General features: G+C 38.2%; 1 protein-coding gene across 2 annotated transcripts in view; it reads right to left on the reverse strand.

The window, feature by feature from the left end:
• ass1 (argininosuccinate synthase 1) overlaps positions 1–24,977 on the reverse strand; it is a 153,886-nt gene that overhangs the window by 73,076 nt on the left and 55,833 nt on the right. For both annotated transcript variants that reach the window (XM_072565748.1, XM_072565749.1), the window contains exons 7-8: positions 3,377–3,447; positions 3,031–3,061 (exon numbers count right to left, since the gene is read on the reverse strand). In XM_072565748.1, the coding sequence (XP_072421849.1) occupies positions 3,031–3,061; positions 3,377–3,447 (102 nt within the window). The remainder of the gene's footprint in view (positions 1–3,030; positions 3,062–3,376; positions 3,448–24,977) is intronic.

Consider the following 24,977-nt stretch of genomic DNA (forward strand, 5'->3'; position numbering starts at 1 on the left):
ACTAAAATGCAGAACAGTTTGCAAGTGGATCAGGGATGAGCTATGTTGAGCCTGGTATGTGTCGAAGATCAATGTCTGTGAACAGGGGATGCAGTACATCCAGTCACCGCCCATCAGATGTGCTCTGAGATGTTGATGCTTGGTGTTCGAGATAGAGGGCTGAAGGAGAAAACAATGAAATAAAGTTTCCAGGTAACTGGTTTGACGTTCAAGTAACTGTTTTGACTTTCAAGGCAGGTATTCTTGGCATCAATACTATCAATATAACTGATGGGAAAATGGAAAACTGCATATTAATGAGGCAGTTAAACAGCAAATGAAAGTGATAATAAATGCTAGTGCATGCTAATAGGCTTTTCGCCATTCAATATTCAGGTGCAGAATGGGACTATACACTTAATGTAGAGATGCTCCTCACTGTGTTTCCCAACCTTCGCACTATGTTCCACATTGTTCAGGGACTGGGAATATTCTGCTGTCTGACTCAAATATTATCAGTGGCAGGCTAGAAATGGATGGTAATTTGTGGAGCCATGGCCAGTGGTGGAAGCTTGTGTAAAACATCCTAATGATTTTTGGCACTTTTACCTCAGGCATATGCTGATCATGCATCCTAACACTGTGCTTATTTGTGCCACACTGATTACACACTTATTCCCACTTTCCTTCAGGAGGTCAGGTCTGCGGGGGCAAAGGAGAGTTTGAAGGCTTCTTTGCACGGCCTAAGTGAGCATGCCTGCCCTTTCTGGTACAAAAGGAGTGCTGAAGCCTCTTTGTTACTTGAGGACCTGACAGTTCCCATCTTAATTACACTGTAGAATCTCCTAAAACCCCTGGAAAACAATGCAAGAGTACAAGTTTTAACTGGGGGCTCCAAATGTGCCTCGGGAGCCACTTTAAAATATGTTGACTAAGAGACCCACCTCTTCATGTCAGAACAATCAGATGCTTCCATATCCATCACTGGTACCATCAATAATGGTAGCTGGCACCAAGCAGCAGATTGGAATCACGTTCCCCATGTTTTATTTTTAACCAGAATGGTAAGAAAGTGGCACCATGCTACCACAGGAGTAGATGAGAAGGTTCTCAGGGGAAAGTAAATAATTACATTAGAATGAAAGGTACTGAAGTATGGGATCAGATGAAGAGAGGTGTGAGGAAACATGTATGAAGTGCAAACAACAGCATAAGATATTTGGCCCAAATGGTTTGTTTTTATGGAGCCTTTGTAATTCTATGTACACCTTTCAGCAGTTAACAATCCTTGTGAAATGGTCAAAGCAGCTTTTAATATCTTTCAATAAGAGTCAGTCTCCCATCTGTTCTAACATGACAGGACAACTACATCATTCAGCCTGAGGAAGGGTCAAAGAAAAAAATATTAGTTCTTCCATCCCAGACATTGTCATATGGCTATTTATCCCAGACATTGTCATATGGCTCTCCATGGTTCATATGGAGAGAATTAGATATAATTATGATGGGCCATTTTCCTCTTCTCCACAGTCCGAGAAAGATATTTCCATGGATCAGTCAACTTGTTCGAGTTCTATGCAACTATTTTCCTGCCTGACATTTGTCTATATTCTATATAATCAAAAGGTGACATCATAGCCAAACCAAACCCTGGTCCCTAGTAGTTATACTCACAGTAGCAAAGACAACCGACTTGTTAGATACAGAAACTTTGGTTGAGTTTCAGCTTCTTAACTAAACCTGAAATTTTAAGTTAGCTATAACTGCTAGACTGAGGGTGGCTAACAAAACGCAGAATCAGAGTGATGTGCAACCTTTATAGCCTATTTAATAGCTTCTTTTGAATTGCTCAGCCAAAGCAAGGTATCAATTAATGGTGGGAAAACAACTTGGGGAGTCCAGTAGTTCACCATGAACTCAGGCAGTTGATCTCTATTATGACAGTATTATTAAATCCCTTGATGGGTTATGGCTTCAGTTCGAAAAGCAAACAAAGGAACTCAAAGGCTACAATGAGAGTACAATTTCACTATACATCAATATGGACAACTTCATATCATTAAAAATTAAGGTCAGTAAAATAAATATTGGAACTATCATTAAATCACACTGCACAAAAGAAACCTGACAATTGTCACCAGCAAAAAAAAAAATGAAAATCAGTAATTCTCTCTTGATTAGGATATATTGTAGACTGATGTGTTTCAAGGCAAGTAAACATCTCAAGGTTGGGAAGACATTACAGCATTCAAGTTCATTCTTGTGTTTTGTACTAATACATCAGCTTAGAGGTAAACTCCAAGTCCTCTGAAGTGGTCTAGATTGAGCATGAGCATATAAACACAAATACAGTTCTTAAACCAAGTGCCTTCCCATAAATTTTTGAAGTGCGGCTGCACAGATCCACAAAGTGCACCACACAGACTGGGATGTAAAAACTGTCCTTAAATGTTTAATGATCAAAAGATAACATGTTACATCATTTGAGTTCAAACTTAACATTGTAAATTTTTCAAGCAAAGTTTCATTAAAGCAAATTGTACTTTCCTCCAGATTATAGAAAACCCTTCATTAGCTTCCCCTTTCTAATATAAATGAGTAAACATGCTAGTAAAACCGGATAAAAGCTTGTAGTGAAGACTTGAAAATGGCTAATGGCAATGGAAAAGCCAGTCTATTGGCTGCTACTGCCTTTGAAAATTGTATTAGTTCATGACCTTCGATCAAACAAGACCCTACATTTCACAATGAGAGAAACCACTGCTGCAAGCTGCCAACTTTGAAGCGCTCCTCTGTGAATGTGGCTCATCTGTCTAATTGCTTCTTTATTGTTTCGATGTGACATTGTATTGTACAATGTCACATAGAATGTTTCCCTCCCCATTGATCTCAGCAGCAATAAAAAGCTTTAAAACACAAATGATAATACTACCAGGGCTTGGCCTTGCCATTCCTCCTACCCCCATGAAATTTCAAATTATGGGTCACACACATAACACATTATAACCTTAATGGCATATTTGAAAGTATTTCAATGTCATGATATATTACCTTGGGGTTTTCCAGGATCCCAGACTCATAGCTGTGGGAAAATATAAAAGAAAATTTTAAAAAGTAAACAATGAAATATTTAACATGCAAGAACGAAACAATATTAAAATGACAAGCATTTGAAACATATACATTACTCAGTATGAATTAAAAATGATTGCTGGGAATATAAAAATAACAGAAAATTGTTGGAAATATACATTTGGTTTGCCAGTATTTGAGTCCCATCATCGGGCAGGTTCTAACAAAGAGACTTCATACAAAATATTAAATTGTATGTTCTCTTTCAGATATAAATGGATATGTTGTGAAGTCCCAATTTTCACTTCACTATTCAGCATTTTACCTGATATGCATGATGTTAGCATCCATACTCCAAGGGCTTTTGGGAGTAACAGGAACGGGAATGCCGTGTCTCTATAATTGAGAAAAGCAAATCACCAATCATTTGGGATATTTTAAGCCATCATCCACTGTACAATTCTGCTAAATGCAAGTAACATTCTTTATGGTGAAATATTCCTCAATGTTTCTACAATCCAATTACAGACAGAGTGTTCATGGGAGAAAAGTATTTAAATAATGTTAGTGTCTTCATTTAAAAAAGCAAAGGAATTTCATAAACATTTCACATTTTTGCTAACATTGCAGTGTGATGTTAACAGGTAACAGACCCTAATGAGTTCATTGAAATATCATAATTTCAAGCTTTTATCTTATCTCATAGACCCAGTTGGACATATTATCCCTTGCTGCTGCTTATTTTAGAGTTTTACTACTATTTTGAGATCACCACAGAGATTAAACAACAAAAATAATTATAATATTATAAATTATTATAAACTTAAAACACAGAAACAGGCCATTTGATCTAACTGATTCATGTCACTATTTAATATCTTCTCACACCTGACTTCATCTAACCCCATTAACATATTCTTTTAATCTTTTCTCCTTGTAATAAAGCTTCTCTCTAAATGCATTTATGTTGCTTGTTCTACCCTCTCCTGACAGCAAGATTTAAATTCAACCATTCTCTGAATAAAGAAATTTCTTCCAAATTCTTTGTTACATAAATACATTGAAGATAATGTTCAACCTGTGCCTGCACTATCTATACTGCACCTAGTCATTTGCTTTTCCATCTTGCAGCACCTTGTAGAACTTTAACTGCTCAAACTGACTGGGCTACTTTTTTTTTTGTGGATGGTAGTTTTGACTAATTGTTCGGCATGTGCCATTTCCAGCTGTCAAATTAAGCTCAGCTTTAAAAGCCACACACTGCTCATCAATTTCCCCTCAAGGTTCACTGCTGCGCTGGGAACAAACTAGTAAGAAATGATCAACAAATTAGAGACAAGCTTCAAGACTGAACAAAAGATTACACAGGGGAGCTTAATGTGTGATCAATGCATTAAAGAGGAATCTTCAATTGAATTATTTAATATTTCTGGTACTTCCGAGTCATTTTTATACAAATGTAGGGATAATTTAAGATCCTAAGAGACAATCAATATCGGTTTACAGGGATGGGGGAGGGGGGAAATGGAAAGAATTATGGGCAGGAGAAGAGACAAAAATGATGCAGAGAAGATGAGTATCTATTCTTGTGAACTGATATGATTTCCCAACCTCCAACTGCGAGACTCCTCCTTCAGATCACACACAATACACTGAAGCCATAGATAACAAACAACATTATGAAGTAATTCATTACTTTAGCCCTAATTATCTCTAATCACCTCAACAGAACAGTACCCCTGGTGACCAGGACCATCAGCTCCTGAAACTCAGTCTTGCAGAAATGCCACCAGCTACTTAAGCCAACAGAAAGAAAACTTTAGTATGGAACTTTTCACGTGAAAACAAGCTCCAGCAATGAATAACACTCAGAAACTACTCAAAACAATGATACTATTCATAGAGATCTGTGTTGAAGTGAAAGAATTAGTTTTTGTTTTCAGAGTAATAAATTCCACTCAAAAACAAAATATCCTTCCAGAGGCTTTTCTAAACTCACTGAATTTCAAAAACAGGCTTCACTACTTAGGCATTTCTGAATTTTTTTTTAATATATGGGGAAAGTCAAATAGCTTCATACCGTGTTAAAGGTGTAATATTTCCAGTTTGAACATTCTATAAGCTAGTCGGTTTGTTTCCTTGGAAATCCAATCAAATTTATTAAATAGAGGTCTCTTCACAAGCTTAAAAAAAGTGCTACTGGAAAATGTATTCTTAGGAGCTGTGCATCATTTCTCTTCTATTTATGTAATCCACAAATGCAGCCAGGAGGGACGACAGACATTGGTTTTATTTTGGCTGCATTTATGATAAATATCAATGCTAGATGGAGCACTGCAGTGTTTTATGTGGTCTAAGAATTAATAGGTGTTTTGTTTATTGAAATAAGACAAGAAATAATTCCCACAAGAACTGAAATTTCAATATTATCTTATTTTGTCTACTCCTCTTTAAAGAGTACACTAGGTGTTTGACTTCTCTTTTTGCCTCTAAAAATATAGTCAGAAGATACCGTCCATTTAGGAGCTTCACAGGCCCAGAAAAGGTGGCATGTTTCAGAAGCTTTTGCCTCTGAATAAAGTGAGCTTGTAAAATCACAATCCAGTTAAACCTACTTAGATAAACCCATGTACTCAGAACACCAACTATTATCCTATGCTGGTAAGATACCAAGAGTATAACTGCACATGCACTGATATATCTAGGTTAGTGTTGAGAACATACAAAGTAAAAACTGAAATGAATGGATGCTGGAAATCAGAAACAAAATTCCTCAGGGAAGAGTCACTGGATCCAAAATCCAACTCTGATTTCTCTCCATAGATGCCGGCAAGACTTTTGTAGCAATTTCTGTTTTTGTTGTTGACACCATACATTCCACTATGAACCCATTGCATGTTGGTTAGAGTAAAAACAAAAACATAGTATAGTTTGACCTACATTGCCTTTTTTGACAATGAGAAAAAAGTTAGGAAGCAAATGCTGGACAGCCAGAGTCAAAAAATGTGGCGCTGGAAAAGCGCAGCCAGTCAGGCAGCATCCGAGGAGGAGGAGGAGGAGGATGACAACGGCGACGACGGGAGTCGACTTTTTGGGCATTTCCTGATTTTGATTTGTTTGACAACAGACTACACTTAGAAACCTTTAGTTTACAAAGCTTAGTGCAATACACATGACATTTACCCACTTAGTAACAATTTATTTTAATAATCAGTTTTACCTTGTTACATCAACATACAGATAAAGCTATTATCACTGCTTAAGAAGAATAAGTAGTCAAACTTCAGGTCCAAATTTGTTCAAAATTTTAAGATTCAAATTTCAAGGTTCTACATTCTAAATTAGGTTATTATGTAAATACATACACATCTATATTCATTTTTGGTACATAAAAATTCTTCATTCAATCAAAATTGTATCAGAGTTCTGCACAAAGTTAATTTAGGCACCAAAACAGCTTCATTGTCAAGTCTATTGTCAGTGGATGAGATCTACAGTTATTTTGGAAATGGTTGGAGGGTCTGAGTATCGGGAGAAGCTGAATTTACTGGGGCTATTTTCCCTGGAGCATTGGAAGCTGAGGGGTTTATTAAAATCATGAGAGAGTCGGGGCAGGGGTGAGTATGATAGCCATCACCAAGGAGAAGTGGCTAGAAAAACTGAAAGGTCTGAAGGTGGCTAAATCATCTGGACCAGAGTTCTGAAGGAAATAACTGATGAGATACTGTAGGCATTAGTGGTGATCTTTTAGCAATCACTGGAGTCAGGATGGGTCCCTGAGGAAAGGAAAAATTGCTAATGTAAGTCCCCTGTTTAAGAAGGGAGTAAGGCAAATAATGGGAAATTATAGGCTGATTAGCCTGACCTTAGCCATTGGTAAGATTTGGGAGTCCATCGTGAAGGATGAGATTTTTGAAAGTGCATGGTAAAATAGGGCAAAGTCAGCATGGGTTCATCAAGGGGAGGTCCGGCCCAACAAATCTGTTAGAATTATTTGAGGAGGTAACAAGCAGGTTAGATCACAAAGAGCCAATGAATGTTATCTACATGGACTTCCAGAAGGTGTTTGACAAACTGCTGCATAGGAGGCTACTAAGTAACATAAGAGCCCATTGTGTTAGAGGCAAGGTACTAGCATGGATAGAAGCTTGGCTGTCTAGCAGAAAGCAAGAGTGGGGATAAAAGGGTCTTTCTCAGGATGGCAGCCTGTGTTGAGACCACATCTTTTCACTTTATGCATTAATGATCTAGATGAAGGAACTGAGAGCATTCTGGCTAAGTTTGCCAATGATACAAAGCTAGTTGGAGGGACAGGTAGTTATTGAGGAAGCAGGGAGGCTGCAGAAGAATCTAGACAGGTTAGGAGAGTGGGCAAATAAGTGGCAGATGGAATACAATGTAGGGAAGTGAGAGGTCTTGGCACTTTGCACTTCTAAATGGGGAGAAAATTCAGAAATCTTAAGTACAAAGCGACTTAGGATTTCTCGTCCAGACTTCCCTTAAGGTTAACTTGCAGGTTAAGTTGCTGGTTAGGAAGGCAAATGCAGTGTCGGCATTTATTTCGAGAGGGATACAGTATAAAAGCAGGGATGGACTTCTGAGGCTTTATAAGGCTGCGGTCAGACCACATTTAGAGTATTGTGAGCAATGTTGGGCCACATACGTGAGGAAGGATGTACTGGTCCTGGAGTGGGTCCAGAGGAGGTTCACAAGAATGATCGCAGGACTGAAAGGCTTGACATATGAGGAATGTTTGAGGGCTCTGCATCTATCCTCAGTTGAGTTTAGAAGGATGAGGGGGGGAATCTAGTTGAAACTTACAGAATATTGAACCAGCTGAACAGATTGGACATTAGGAAGATGTTTCCATTAGCAGAGAGACTAGGACCAGATGGCACAGCCTTAGAGGAAAGGAAAGACCCTTAAGAACAGGGATGAGGAGAAACTTCTTTAGCCAGAGAGTGGTGAATCTATGTAATTCATTGCCACAGAAGGCTGTGGAGGCCAGGCCATTGAGTATAATTAAGACAGAGATAGATAGGTTTTTGAGGGGATCAAAGGGTACAGGGAGAAAGCAGGAGAATAGGGTTGAGAAACTTATCATCTATGATTGAATGGCAGAGCAGACTCTATGGGCCAAATGGTTTAATTTCTCATATTTCTTACTGTCATAGGAGGGGCATGGTTAGGGTAAATAGACAAGGTCTTTTCCCTGGGATGGGGCGAATCCACAACTACAGCGCATAGATTTAACATGAAAGGGGAAAGATCTAAAAGGAATCTATGATGGAATGAGCTGCCAGAGGAAGTGGTGGAGACTGGTACAATTACAACATTTAAAAGGCATCTGGATGGTACAGGAATAGGAAGCGTTTCAAGGAATATGGGCCAAATGCTGGCAAATGGGACTAGATTTATTTAGGATATCTGTTCAGCATGGACAAATTGGACCGAAGGATTGATTTTCATGCTGTAAATCTCTGGGACTCTATGGTGAGATGGTCAATTTTAGGGCAAAAGCATGAGAAGCTAAATGTTATGAATGAACACTAGAATGTTTCCACTAATTGGCACTAATAGGGTGCAATAATCTTACTACCATGAGTGGTTAGAAATATACATTTTTGAAAGAGGAAAACTGAAGAGTTTCTGAACTACTGAAAAAACCAAGTTGACCCACAGAGGGATGGGTCTTTGATCGACAAAATTGTTTTACTTTCTCAATGTTTCAAAAATAGTGGTCTAATAGAAACCATGCCATTCTAACCCATTCCAAACCCTATTCCAGGTGTCTTGATTGTCAGTTTAGGACTCCCATGCTATTGCAAGCAGAAATTATATTTCAGAGCAATACAGAAATGAAATAGAACCATCTTCAACAAATAGCACAGAAGCAATAAAGTGACCTGATAGCAGTCACTAAGGAAATGTTCTGCTTTTAAGGGATGCATTAATGGTAGAAATGTTTTTTTTCTCCCTACAATTTAAACTGGAAAGACTCACGATTCATATTCATTTTCCCCTCAGCTATGGTTATTTGTTTAGTTCAAATTAAAGGAAGTGTAATTCTCTCAGTAGATGTCCACGTTTGCATTCCTACCACTAACTCTCTTAATCTAAAATATACACGTGAAAACTCATGAAAAGTGGATCTTTGATGTTACTAGAACAATATATGTTGTGTGATTTATATCAGCGCTGCTCAATGACAATGGAATAGACAGCACCATAGTTTACAGGAGAGCCTTGTGATTTAAGCTTCAGTGGGTCTCACTAGTTTGAAAGACTGCATAACTCACTTGCCGTTATGGGTCGTTTGCACTCATGAACTCACTTCTATAATAAACTGCTGCTGTCAGTAATATCCTATAGGTTTGTTCTAGAATAAACATGAAAAGATAAGGTTAATAATGGCTAATGAGTGGTTAATGAGTTATGGTTGGACAAATGCAGTTATGTATTATTGTTCTTCAACAATAAATGTTAAATTAGTAGCTATTTACCTGACGCTTTTACCTGGACTAAATTTTTCTTCCCTCAAGCAGTTCTGTATCAGCCCTGAGCAGTGTCAACAGGTTACCCACTGTTACAAAGTGTCTTCCTCATGTCACAAGAAGATGGAGCAATCGTTAATGCTTGAGCAACCAAGCCATTGAATGGTTCATTAGGTTTCAAGAGGTTGTTTTTTCATTGAATGCCTTTTAGCTTCAATGGGTTGTTATCATTAGCACAGGGTGCAGCCCCAAAGTGGTGGTCTCAGACCTATGTTAGATATGGTCTGGGGCAAAGACTGTTAGCAGTTGCTTCCACCCTTTTTGCTTATTGAAAACTGAAACATCCAATTTCTGTAATTTTCATTTGTTCTATGTTTTGTAGGCAATGTGGAGTGTTGTAATCTATAGGCATTAAACATTTCATAAACCCCATGGGCATTTTGCATTTCAAAAGAAAATTCAAAAAACTGCAAAATAAAACAAACTGGAAATTACAATGAAGGTGAGTAATAGGAAAGACTGAATTTTCATAAATGTATTTGAATGCATGAATTCATGATTTTAAAAGACCTTAAAATTTGCACTCGCAAATTAAATTCTCTTTTTCCTCTCACATTTACTCTTTAAAACAGTGGACTATACTTCAAATTAACTCATTATTCATGAAATCCTTTGTGACATTCCGGAAAGACAGAAGACACTATAGAAATGAAAATTCTTCATTAGAAAAATGATTTTTTTTTCAAGAAGGATTTTCACATTTTAATTGTATTTCTGTTAATAGAAAAATTAGTTAAATAACAAATGTGCAAGTTTAGCTCTACTATTTGGCATTCATAATTTTTTTCCTGTGCAACTTTATACACTGTTTCATTTCACAATATGCTAGACAGAACACAGACAAAAATTATTATAAGTTTCAAGTGCAAATTAAAAGGTAAATTTAATTAAAATTGCAAGTTGGTTGGCAGACAAAAACCTCTCCTGCACTGAAAATTATCAAGTGTGGAGTCAGATTGCTTCAATTAAAATTATTGCTGGATGTTTTTAGAAGTTTTTTTTTAAGAATGCTTTTTCTTCATTCCTCTAACTCCATTTCCCTTCCTCTTTCAAGTTTTTGTATGTGATTGACATCAAATCCAATATTCTAACTGGCAATTGCTGATTGAGACTCTGCATTTCTCACATACAATTTTAACCTGATTGTTTAAAGGAGGAGATGTAAAGTTGCTTGCCTGGTTCACATACATCCCAAAGGTTTCGTAGAAGGTATGGCCCTTTTTGGATCATCAGCCAACAATAACTTGCCGTGCAAAAGCACGGTTTTCAGGCAAGTGCAAATGTAAAGCTGTTTTTCAGGGTAAAATAAATTCTTTTTAATTGGAGTGCTTCTCCTATATTCCAGGAAACCACATGTAATTCAGCAGTCATTCATTCCATTGCCATAAATTCATTGTGCAGTGCTCCAAACATGAATTTTATTTTTTCAAGGATGGCAAGACCAGCCTTTCGTTAAATTTCTGCAGACAAGAACTTCTTAAATTATAATTTTGTCAGTAAAGATTCTAGTATCTCATGGATCTGCATCATGCATTAAACTAAACTTTATAAGCTAAAACATTAAGATAATACAGATTTGAATTTTTCAGACTGTAATATTTATCTGAACGTACAAATTACCTATTCATTATCTGATAATAATATAAGTCTGGCATCAGCATTGCATTACACCTAGGCCATCACACAACGATTTCTCCATTTATCTCATTTATGCTAGCAACTCTTCAATCAACACTAAGAATGTTCAGAATAGGGATTAGTGGGCACCCTTCTTGTGATTTTCCATTCTAAGCAAGTGAATACACTCACAAATCAATCTGCACTGGAACAAATATGGTTTATTTCCATGAGAATGTATTTTGAACATTGTTTCTATTCTGCTTAATTAAATGCAGTAAACAAAAAACACACAAAAAAAAAAGCAGTAGTAGATTCTTTGGCCCCTCCAGCCTGTTCTGCCATTCAATACGTTAACCGTTGATTTGATTGGAACTCCCCACTTTCCTACCTGCTCTCCATGACTCTTGACACCAACATTGATCAAAAGTCTGTCTAACTCAACTTTAAATATATTTAATGGCATATTCACTACTGCTTTTTGTATGAGTAAATATCAAAATCTAACAACATTCTGAGAGAAAAATTCTGATTTTAGCCTTAAATTGGAGATCCATTACTTTTAAACTATGCCCCTAGTTCTAGATTCACCATGTGGTGTAACTTCCTATTGGTTCACCTAATGCAGCCCCCTCAGAATCTTGCAAGTTTCATTGAGATTACATCTTAGCGTTCGAAACTCCAATGAGTTTGGGCTGGCCTGCTCTATCTTTCCAGTCAGTCAAACAGTCTGATGTTATTTATTATTGTCACATGTACCTCGTGAAAGGTTTTGTTTTATACATAGTACAGGCAGATCATAACATGCAATGATCCTAGGGTAATTGAATAGAGTGATGAATACAAAGTGGGACTACAAAGTTACAGCTTATAAATTAATAAGAAAAAGCTCCAGAAAGAGTAGGCTTGAGGTGTGAAAAAGGAAGATACATTGACTGCATAAATTTAAGAAACACATGTTAAGGAGCAAATCAGTTGCATTAGCAACACATTGAGTCTAAAGAACAAACTTTAAACAAGATGACATCAAGTGAATGCAGAAGCTTGCCAGAAAGAAACCAAGTGAACAACAAAATGTAAAGTAGAACCAGAGTGACCCTTCACTGAGGCTCAAACATCTATAAGGTTATTGATGAGGGTAAAAGGGTTGACTCTTTCATTCTGATATGAGTAGTAAAACCATTTCAAATAGTTCTTGAATAACAGAAAATGGCATATGTTGTTGTTCCTTTTTATGTAATAAACTTCAATGTTATTTTGTTAAACATCCATAGACATCCTCTTGTTCAGTGACTGCCCACCACAGTGATCAAATTCAAAAACAAAACAAATGGGGGGGGGGCGGGGAGGGGTCATTCAGGATTAGAACTTGGTTGAATTTAACAGGAGTCTATGAATCATTTGAAGCATATACATGGAGGTCCTGATCATAAAACTGGGAGAATTGTTGTAAAGTATATTACATAAACTGGAATTTCAAAATGGCTTGACTGTTGATGACATTTTTCAGAGAGTAGAAAATGTAATTGTCAATTATTTTAAACCTTTGACCAAGACTAAACTATAAAAATTAGTGGATGAATTGTAGATTGAAAGAAAAACATGATGTTGGAAGCATGAGAAGTTGAAAGTAATTGTCCAGTAATTAAAATAAGGAGAGAAATCTGAAATTGATATCTCATCACTAGAAGTATCTAAAATTAAGTTAGAAATGAAAGAAAAAAATTGAAACAGAAGATAAAGGAGAAGAAAAGAGAAATTAAAAATGTAGAGAGCAAAGAGTAATGGACAAAGAGGAATAAAAAAAAAGGAGAAATAGAAGAAAATTTAGATCAGCAATAGAAGAGAAAGAAAGGCAAAGAGAAATGGAAAAACAGGGCATTGAAAAAGAGAAATTTTACCATCCTTAACTCCCTTAGTTAGCTACAGATGGTGTATCCTTTCCATCGAGACTTTCTTTCTTAATATCTGTATCTTTATTGAAAGTTATGAGGTAACTCCTTAAATGTCTGCCAATAATTCTCGATCATTTTATCTTATTTTCCCAGCCCATTTCAGCCATATTTGTCTGTGTACTTTTGCAATTTCCTTACAGTTTAAGACCAATTTTGTTCACCTTCAAATAAAAAAGATATTCTATCACGTTATGATACCTCTTGCCTAGAGAATCCATTACTGATAGATAATTAATGAATGAATCCTGTATCATTACACATTATGAAGTCCAATAAAGTTTCCTCTTGGTTAGTTCCAAAATGTAGTGTTCTATGAAACTGTCCAGAATATATTATGAATTCATCCTCCATGTTACCTTTGCCATTTTGATTTGTCCAAACTGTGTGAAAATTAAAATTATCCATGGTTAATGCTATAACCCCACATTGTTCTTGATCTACACTCAGAAAACAAAAGCACCAGTGTTGATCAAATCTTTTCTGTACAGGCAGTTGAATTAACTACTGCCACATCTTCCACAATACCAACTACAACCATGTGGTTTTTCACAAACAGCATTATTTAGCATGTATAAAATCAAGACATCTTTAGCCAGTAAGAAAGTAAATAGGGTAATGGCAGATCAAATCATGTTTCTGGCAGTTTATCCAAGCAATGATTATTCAAATCAAATGCTCAGTCATTCATTCTCTACTGTTGTGTATTAAGATGTTATAAAAATTTTAATTGAGAAAATACGTGGCAGCTTTGCATAAATTTAAAAATTGGCAGATCATTAGAAATTAAGAATGCTATTTCAACTCCTTAGCAAGAAATATTAATTTTAATCCCCAGTGATGGTAGTTTATGGTTATTTAGTAACTAACTGAACTATGTAATTTTCAGTGTGCTGAAAACAGGGCAAGAATCTCGTTGTGATGTCGATTCCTTGCAAACTGGACACTTCTACCGTGAAGCAAGACAAAAGCTTTTGCCAGTGGCATCTTAAACAAAAAGATGCCACGTATGTGCATCTTGCGAGCGCATTTACATCACTATTGTGATACTTTTTACATCAAACCACCAGCATCTGGCATTTATGCTTACTCATGAAGTTAAAGCTTTTGGACTGAGGTTTCAAAGACTAAATACCATCCAAGGAGGAGAGCTCAGTTTAAAAAAAAAGGCAAATTTAATCATTGTAGAAGGTGAGCTCAGAGTAAGCAACTTTGACCAGAACAGTTAATGTCATGTCAAGGTACAACATTCCAATTCATCATCATCATCATTGGCAGCCCCTTGCAGACAAGGATAACCCTCTTCCACTCTCAGGGTCAGTGTGTAGGTGGCTGTACACTCTGATGCAGCTTCTGCAAGCTCTGTTACATTTGGGACAAAAGGTGGTCGTGGTAAGGAATAGATGGGATGTTGGTATGGCAGCACGCTCCTTACATTGAGAGTTGCCATTGGGAAAAGGCAGAAGCCAGGCAAAAACAAAGTGCTGAATGCCTTTCTGGTTGCTCTTCAGTGATTCCCAGGTGTTTGTAGGAATGCTACACTTGGCCAGTGAGGCCTTGAGGGCATCAATGAAGCGCTCCCTCAGTCCACCTAGGGCTTGCCTGCCATTTCAGAGCTGGGGAGTCTTATGTTGGTCATACAGACAATGTGCCAGTGTCCATCGCAGCAGATCAAGGAAGGGTCAGTGCCTCGATGCAGGGGATATTGGCCTGGTTGAGGACGCTGGTGTTGGTGCGTTTTTCTTCCCAGCATATTCACAGGGTCTTGTGCAGCCAGCATTGGCGGTACTGCTCCAATACTCTTAGGTGCCTACTATAGACAGTCCATGTCTCAGAGCCATATAGGAGGGCTGGAACCACCAGGTTCTGTAAACCATGGGCTTGGTGTTGAATCAGATGTTGTTGTCCTCAAACACCCTCTTCCTTAGGCGGCTGAAGGCTGCGCTAGCAAACGGAAAACGGTACTGGATCTCTCCTTCAATAGCCACTTTAGCCGACAGCACATTCCCCAGGTATTGGAAATGGTCAATATTCTATAAGGTCCCCCATGGATGATTAGGGTTCACTCCACATTGCTGGGCCAGGTTAGTGGAGGACCTTTGTCTTGCGAAAGTTCAGGGTGAGACCCATGCTCTCATATGCCTCCATAACGGTGCTGACAATGGTCTGGAATACATCCTTTGAGATTGTACATACGTAAGCATCATCATCATACGTACTGCAGCTAAATGACATTGATTGGGGTGACTTTGGTTTTGTCTTGAATGTGGCAGAGGTTGAATAATTTCCCACAGGTGCTGTAAGATAGCTCCACTCCAATGGGGAACTTGTCAGTGGTGAGATGAAGCATTGTAGCGAGGTAGATCAAGAACGGTGTTGGGGTGATGACACAGCTCTGCTTGACATCGTTCCAAACAAGAAATGGGTCAGTGGTGGGGCCATTTGTCATTACCACAACTTCAATATCATTGTAGAGTAGACGAAGGATGGGGAAAAACATCATGGTGCAACCAAAGCAGAGAAGGATGCTCCATAATGCTTCCCGATTGACAGTGTCAAAAGCCTTTGTAAGGTGGAAGAAGGCCCTGTATAGGGGTAGGTTATTTTCTCTGCATTTCTCCTGCAGCTGTCGTGCGGTGAATATCATTTCTGTTGTGCCCCTCCGCGGCTGACAGCTGCACTGCAATTCCAGGAGACGTTCCTCAGCCACAGAGAGGAGACAGTTAAGGAGGACCTTGGCAATGACTTTTCGAAAGATTGACAGCAGGGAGATTCCCCTGTAGTTATCAAGTCAGATTTGTTCCCTTTTTTGAAAATGCACAAGATTGTGAGATCTCAGAGCTCTCCTGGGATGTTCTCCTTCCAGATAAGGCAGACAAGAGCATGTAGCTGCAGCAGGAGCTCTTTGCCTCTGCACTTCAATGCCTCAGCAGGGATACTGTCTGCTCCAAAAGTCTTGTTGCTCTTAAGCTGGTGGAGCCTTCTCTACTTCGTGCAGGGCTACGGTATTGCTGAGCTTGTTTCAAAACAGTGGTAGCGTGGTCCAGTTAGGAATGGAACAATGATGGAATAATGAAGAGCTTGCTCCTGCTCCTAAAAAGGTTTTGTAGACCTCCATAAAGCCCTTCGATTGGTATACTGAGTGGACTTCTCATGTATCTTTGCAACCTCCTGCACCACTTGGCGTTTTTTGGCATGGTTTTTCAATGGATCAAACGTTTTGCAAAGAATTGCATTTTCAGTTCCATTCTTGACTGGATATCTATACAATTCTTTTGAAATGCTGTTCATTGATAGAACATTAGCTTTTCTGATTGGATTGTTTTACTTCTCTGTGCTCCTTTCTATTACTTCTTTAATAACAAGCCACCTGTAATATTGGTCTATTGGGAAAGGACTGGTTTGGGATATGTGTTTCCTTTAGCATTAATAGCTTTATGTTGGTGGCAAGAGTACTACATGAGCATGCTGCTGGCTACACTGAATATCCTTTGATAGCCTTATTCAATAAAATCTATTGATCTTAATATTGAAAGCTTCAACTGACCTAGTATACACAGCCTTTGGGGAAAGGGAGTTGCAGAATCTTACTATTCTTTGAACTGCTTCCTGATTACATTCTCAATGCCTGGCTCTAATTTTAAGATTATGCCATCTTGTTCTAGTTTTCCTATAATGCTTTTGGAATTTTATATACCTTGATCAGAGTACTCTTCAACTTTTTATACTCTAGGGAACACAAACCAAATTTATCTAACCAGGCTACATGATTTAACTCTAAGTCCCAGTATGATTCTGGTGAGCATAAACTGCACCCTCTCCAAGATTAACATCCCTTCTGAGATGAGATATTGCAATTGAATTCAGTACTCCAGGTTGGGGATATGGTAGGGTGCAAAAGATAAGTCAGCATGACTGGATGGAATTTTCTCATATGCTTATGGATTCATTGTGCATCGATATTCATTAAATTAAATTCAAACACATTGTATCTCATTATCATTCCACAGCCTGTTTTCTTATTCTTCACTTGCTTTTAAAAAATGCTACTGAGTTCTATACCAGTAAGATTATTGCTAAAAATTGAATTGAGTTAGGCATATGATTGCATAAAGCACCCTCCTTCTTCAAAGTTCAAACTGTGTCAGCAAACATTTCTTTCACTTGTCAGATCTGTCAACCTTATCCCTGATATTAAATTTATTTTATCATGTTTTACCAAAAGTTGCCTCAATAATCCATTACCCATTTCTTCACAGTTAATAAATTTCTACTCAATCAATGTATCATTTCCTTTTCTAAAAAGCTACATTATATCTTACCAATAATGTCAGTTCTTCGCCTAGCTCAGTCGAACTATCTTTGTCAAATATTTCTACACTCTCCTAGTCCTTTCTCTTGTCCATCTTCTGCTTGCAGCCATGTTGTATAGTTCAGTATATTTGCCTTCAAGTAATTTATAAACATTCAAAATTAGAAATTTATGGAAAATATTTTCATTAATTAGTTGACAGAAAACCAATGTATGTTCTTCAAAGCAATAATAGAATGCTCTTACTATAAGGCTTAATAACTTGAAAGTCTTGTAACAAAGTTTTTTAGATTAGATTAGATTAGATTACTTACAGTGTGGAAACAGGCCCTTCGGCCCAACAAGTCCACACCGCCCCGCCGAAGCGTAACCCACCCATACCCCTACATCTATATCTACCCCTTACCTAACACTACGGGCAATTTAACATGGCCAATTCACCTGACCTGCACATCTTTGTAGTGTGGGAGGAAACCGGAGCACCCGGAGGAAACCCACGCAGACACGGGGAGAACGTGCAAACTCCACACAGTCAGTCGCCTGAGGCGGGAATTGAACCCGGGTCTCTGGCGCTGTGAGGCAACAGTGCTAACCACTGTGCCACCGTGCCGCCCACAAATCAGACATGCCAGCAATTTTTTCTTAGAAAATAATGGCTATTTGAGAATGATTACTGATATAGTCTCAATGGTTTTTGAATTACGTACACCTTTGAGTGAGTTACGACCTATAATCGATCACTGATATATTACTTATATAGAAAATAATGGATGTTCAAAAGTGACTGCAAGGCAGTGAGTGAATTCTAGGGTACAGCTACTAAACAGGAAGAAAAGCTTTAGCAACTTATTCTAATTAACTAAAATATCAGCATTGAAATTATTGCTTATACTCTGCATAGTCACACTCTCACATACACACACACACACACACACACTATTGGGCAGTTTGCATTTTCGGCTCAGCACTCTATATACTAGATAGATGATGATGGGCACCTTGGAGATAGGGAGTACAATTCTATCTGTTTGGCTCAATGACACATTGGGACGTGGGAAGGAGGCAAGGGCATGTAGCTGCAGCAGGAGCTCTTTGCTGACCACTATCCTTGATTGGACAGGACAGCCACTTAATTGACTGTCTCATTTAAAATCACCCTCCGGTTTACTCCACCAACATATCTAGGTGTAAGCTCTGTTTCATTCCAACATCAAGGTCAAAACCAGAGAACAAAAGTTCTACCCAATGAAAACCACTGAAAATTAGTACTTCTAACGTAATCACCGTAGTTTGAGAAATTTTGCATTTACTACATTTCAACTAATACTTAAGAAACAGATTACAAAATATTAATTTGCATTTAACTCTGTAAGACATGTCAAGACATTTCAGATGAGTGTCATGAAACAATGTTTGGTACTGAGTCACATAAGGAGAAATTAGGACAGGTGCACGAAAGCTGGATCAAAATACTAGGCTTCAGGGAGCATGTTAAAACGAGTGTGTGTGTGTGTGTGTGTGTGTGTGTGTGTGTGTGTGTGTGTGTGTGTGTGTGTGTGTGTGTGTGTGTGTGTGTGTGTGAGTGAGTGAGTGAGTGAGTGAGTGAGTGAGTGAGTGAGTGAGTGAGAGAGAGAGAGAGAGAGAGACTTCCAACAGTGAGAGGATTACATGAAAGTCACATCAGCATTGAAGAAGCACAGCTATGAACAGGATATAGAGCTTGGACAAATTACAGAGGATGAAAGAAGAGTGGCCATGAAGGGTTTAGAAAACAAGGATGAGAGAGTTTTAAAATATGGGCATTGCCAGAGCAGCATTATCTGTCATTACAATGGGTGACAGACAAGACAGTTTTGCTGTGAGTTAAGATATGGGCAGTCGAGTTTTGAATGAGCTCTCAGTTTATGCCAAGTGGAAGATAGTTGATTATCTAAAACAGCAGTGGAATCGTCAGTTCTGAAGAAGAGTCGGACCAGACTAGAAACATTAACTCTGTTTCTCTCTCCACACATGACGCCAGACCTAACTACTTTCTCCAGCATCCTCTATGCTGGTTTCAGATTTCCAACATCTTCAAGATTTTAATTTTATTTACTGCAACAGTCAGGTTGAGAAGCAAAGGCATGAATGAGGATTTCAACAGCAAATGAACTGTGACAGGGTAGAAAGGCAATGTTATGGAAATGAAAGTAGGCTGGTGGCAGAGCAGATGCGTGGTACTGAACTCACTCCACATTGAATACAACATCACAAATAATAAAAAAAAATTCTGGTTCAGCAATGGCGAGAGGGATAAATACACAATTTGTGGTGTGTGCTAAACTCTTCCCAATAATCAGTCAAAGGAAACTAACCAATAGGTTATTTACAATATATTATAGGTTCTGAATATGGCATAACAAAAAAAAGGTATCCTTTCCCTCAGCCTAATTGAAATGCAATTTGAAATTAATATTGAACATCTTTATTCCCATAAATGAAATTATTTCCTGCTTGTAATTTTTAATCTCAATTGTCAAGTTGTCAGATATTTTTAAGTATCTGATGCAATTTGTGTTCAGATTGTTGACAGAACTCATGGGTTTAAGTCAAAAACAGCTAAGGCTACAGTGAAATTGAAGAGAACATTTTTCAGATGACAAGAAGTATTTGATACGTGGGAACGATCAGATTTAGCGGAGTTCTTTTTCATTACAATTGTTAAGGTATGAATGTGAAATTTGCATAGTGAAGGTGCATCAGAATATCAAAAATTTAAAAATTAAAAGTACAATAATAAAAGTAAATATTATTTACGAAACCTACATAACATTTCTGTACAAAGTTATTAATGTATTACTGTAGCAACTGAAAACTAATGGAAATGGGTTGTAAATTTGCTCGCAGAGCTGGAAGGTTCATTTTCAGACATTTCATCACCATATGAGGTAACATCATCAGTTATGGAAATGTGGAATTTTTGTGAAAGGTACAAGAAAGACAGGCAATACTTTTTCAGAGTCAGGAATGAGGCTGAGAGCTCTGAGCCTCTTTCCTGATGCAGGTCTTTTGCCCAAAATATCGATTTGCCTGCTCCTCGGATGCTGCTGACCTGCTGTGCCTTTCCTGCACCACTCTAATCTTGACTCTAACCTCCAGCATCTGCAGTACTCACCTCTGCCTAATATTTAATCAGACCCAGATCTTCACAGAATAAATTCTATCTTAAATTATTTCCCCAAAATGTTTTCCTTTCCATCATGGGTTAAAAAAAATCTGTAAGAAATAAATCAACATGGCATGACTCCATCAGAGTCTCAAAAAATGTTTTCACTCATGTCATGGTTCAGAATATTGACTATTTTAAGTAGGTGGTTTATTCTTTGGTGGCATTATGAATAGCTGAGTGCTTGTGATTCACACATGACTGTATCTACAGTATGCAAACAAAGGAAAAGGATTATTAACATTTAAAAATACAGCGTTCTGCCAGGCCAACTGGTGCTAACAAATGGCTGCCTCAGTACAAAGAAACAGTAATAGGTAAGCATAAGTGAATATAAGAAACTTAGTCTAATGATCTGTTCCAAAATTACAACAAAAGTAGTTGAACCATGCTGAAATCACCATTATTGAAATTTCTACCTTTTGTTGTTGTGCAATACACATCAATAATAATATATTTGTATCACATGATTCCTGAAGATTTAATTTGTGATAACAGGAATTTAATCTACAGTGTAAAATAACACATGCAACTCACTTTTCTCTCTCATCTTTCCCTTGTTAGACAAATTGCATGTTATCTCAAGTCAGAATCATACAGCAAGTTTGCCCTCTTGTGACTTTCAGCTCTCACTGCAGCCATATTCAGCTGGAATACAGTATTTTAAGATCATAAGATATAGGAGTGGAAGTAAGGCCATTCAGCCCACTGAATCCACTCCGCCATTTAATCATGGGCATGGGCATTTCAAAGCCACTTACCTGCATTCTCCCATATCCCTTAATTCCTTGCGAGATTAAGAATTTATCAATTTCTGCCTTGGAGACATTGAACGTCCCAGCCTCCACTGCGCTCCATGGCAATGAATTCTACAAGCCTACCACTCTCTGGCTGAAGAAACGTCTCCTCACTCCAGTTTTAAATTGATACCTTCTAATTCTAAGGCTGTGCCCAGGGGTCCTAGTATTCCCTATCTGACAGGAATAAATTACCAGTGCACCCCCTTTTTAAGCCATGCATTATCTTGTAAGATTCTATTAGGTCTTCCCTCAATCTTCTAAACTCTAATGAATACAATCCCAAGATCTTCAGCCGTTCATCATATGTTAGGCCTACCATTCCAGGGATCATCCGTGTGAATTTCCTCTGGACATGCTCCAGTGCCAGTATGTCCTTCCTGCGGTGTGGGGCCCAAAATAGGACACAGTATTCTAAATGAAGCCTAACCAGAGCTTTATAAAGTCTCAGTTGCACATTGCTGCTTTTACATTCTGACCCTCGAGAGAAATGACAATATTACATTTGCTTTCTTAACCATGGACTCAACCTGTACGTTAACCTTTAGAGAATCCTGGACTAGCACTTCCAGATCCCTTTGTACTTTGGCTTTAGGAACTTTTTTCACCATTCAGAAAATAGTCCATCCCTGTATTTGTTTTTTCAAAGTGCAAGACTTTGCATTTGCTCACGTTGAATTTCTTGGATCACTCTCCTAAATTGCCTAAATCTTTCCGTATTCTCCCCACCTCCTCGGAACTACCTGCCTGTCTGCCTAACTTCATATCATCAGCGAACTTTGCCAGAATGCCCCAGTCCTTTCATCCAGATCATTGATATATAAAGTGAACAGCTGCAGCCCCAACACTGAACTCTGCGGGACACCACTTGTCACTCGCTGCCATTCTGAAAAAGAACCTTTTATCCCAACTCTCTGCCTTCTGCCAGACAGCCAATTCTCAATCCATGCCAGTAGCTCACCTCAAACACTATGGGCCCTCACCTTACTCAGCAGCCTCAAAAACCTTTTGGAAGTCTAGGTAGGTAACATCCACAGGGTTTCCCTGGTCTAACCTACTTGTTACTTCTTCAAAGATTTCTAACAGGTTTGTCAGGCACGACCTCCCCTAACTAAATCCATGCTAACTTGTTTTAATCTGACCCTGCACTTCCAACAATTTAGAAATCTCCTCCTTAACGATGGACTCTAGAATTTTACCTACAACAAAGGTTAGGCTAATCGGCCTATAATTTTCCATCTTTTGACTTGATCCTTTCTTGAATAAGGGATTACAATAGCAATTTTCCAATCATCTGGGACTTTCCCTGACTCCGGTAATCTTTGAAAAATTACAGCCAACGCCTCTGCTATTTATTCAGCCACCTCCCTCAGAACTCTAGGATGCAGCCCATCCAGGCCAGGAGATTTATCGATTTTTAGACCTTTTAGCTTTTCTAGCACTTTCTCTTTTGTAATGGCTACCATACTCAACTCTGCACCTTGACTCTCCTTAATTGTTAGGATATTACTCATGTCTTCCACTGAGAAGACTGACACAAAGTATTTATTAAGTTCTTCAGTTATTTCCTGATCGCCCATCACTAGCCTTCCTGCATCAATTTGGAGTGGCCCAATTTCTACTTTTGCCTCTCATTCGTTTCTTATGTATTGAAAGAAACCTTTCCTATCATTTCTAATATTACTGGCTGGCTTACCTTCATTTTTGATCCTCTCCTTCCTTATTTCTCTCTTTGTTATTCTCTGTTTTGTAGCCTTCCCAATCTTCTGGATTTATAGGCTTTATAGGCTCTCTCTTTTTCTGTGAGACATTTCATGACTTCCTTTGTCAGCCCATGATCACCATGACTTTGTCTTTCTGACATGCCCTATCTTTTTCCTGGTACATCTTGCGCCCGAGGTCCTGACCACTGCTGGGAGGTCTGTACACAACTTCCATTATGGTTTTTTTGCCTTTTTGGTTCCTCAACTCCACCCACACCTTCTGACCGTATGTCAGTGTCATAGATTTAATTTCATTCTTAACTAACAAGGCAACCCCATGCCTTCTGCCTACCTAACTGTCTTTTCGATAAGTTGTAAATCCTCGGATGTTTAACTGCCGGTCCTGAACCCCCTGCAACCATGTCTCTGTGATGCCTGCCACATCATAATCATTCACAATGATTTGTGCCATTAATTCTTTGTTACGAATACTACGAGCATTCAGGTAAAGCACCTAAATGCTAATTTTCTTATTACGAGAGGTGATGGAAGTCATGAGGATATGTCCTAAGTTACCCTTCCTTTTTCCTTTTAATTTTGAATTAACTTGCTCAATCATGTTGTGATTGAGACAGGTGTGACTTGAATTAGGCCTTCTAGCCTAGAGGCAAGGGTGCTGCTAGTTGGCCACATGAGCCATGTGGGCTGGATTTAAGAGAGGCATCAGGGATCTGACAGGCAGTTGAATTGTCAATCAACTGCATTGTTGTCAGGATGCCATTTTGAAATGCGATGGCCGAAAAGACTAAAAGACAACTAATTAATGGAGGCCTTGTTGGCGGCTGCCACTGCTTTACTAATTAAAATATGCAGCTTATCATAAAGGCAGGTTGAATGTGGCCATGGGGGACACAGACAAAAGGATCACTCACGTCAGCATTAATTTCTCCCACAGTTTTGAATACAGATCAACTACAAAAAGGCTTAATTGACCCGACCCACCCATTCCTCACCCCACCCCTCATTTTTAATGGTTTCCATTGTCCAAAATGGGCTTTGTATGGAAACTTCTAATTGGCTGGCGGTGCTGGTTAATATTTAAAAACAAAAAAAAGTCACATTGATTTGTTGGTGGGAAAATCTACTGGATGTGTGTGATAACATTTCCAGGTATACAAAAAGGAAAAAAATGAAAAAAGGAAACCTAGGTAGGCTTTGCAGCAAATCTGACAACAAATTTCTTAGGGCTCATGCGAGCAACATTGGAAGTTGCAGCATCTACCAGATGTGCTTCATAACCAGTTCCTTCAAACCTTGTTAGCTTTAAAAATGCTTAAAAGGGCATTAATGGGCAACTGAGACATTGCCAACCTCCTCCCCATCCTTATCAGCCTTTTGAAGATTCAAAACTGTCCTGGAAGTGTCAGGACTCGAAGATTGCAATTTTGAATTCCCATCTGCAATGGTCCATTCAGTTGATTAACTTTGGATTTTCACAAAACAGTTTTAATGAAATGTCTCCTGCAATGTATCTATAGTTGACTACTTTTAATATTTAAGACAATAGTCCATTACATTAAACAATGTAGCTTGATCATTTACTTACCGTTTCATTTAAGTCAATGGAAACTGCTAAAATATTTTAGAACTAGATGACAAGTAATATCTAGTAACTTAAGTTTGTTCAAGCATACTGCTAATCCAATGTAATACTTCAGGATTTGGAGGAAAAGTTCAACACATCTAATCCGAATAACAGTTATTCTGTATCTGGCACATACATCAC

The sequence above is a fragment of the Chiloscyllium punctatum genome, chromosome 49 (genome assembly GCF_047496795.1).
Source record: "Chiloscyllium punctatum isolate Juve2018m chromosome 49, sChiPun1.3, whole genome shotgun sequence".
In the NCBI taxonomy this organism is placed as follows: Eukaryota; Metazoa; Chordata; class Chondrichthyes; order Orectolobiformes; family Hemiscylliidae; genus Chiloscyllium; species Chiloscyllium punctatum.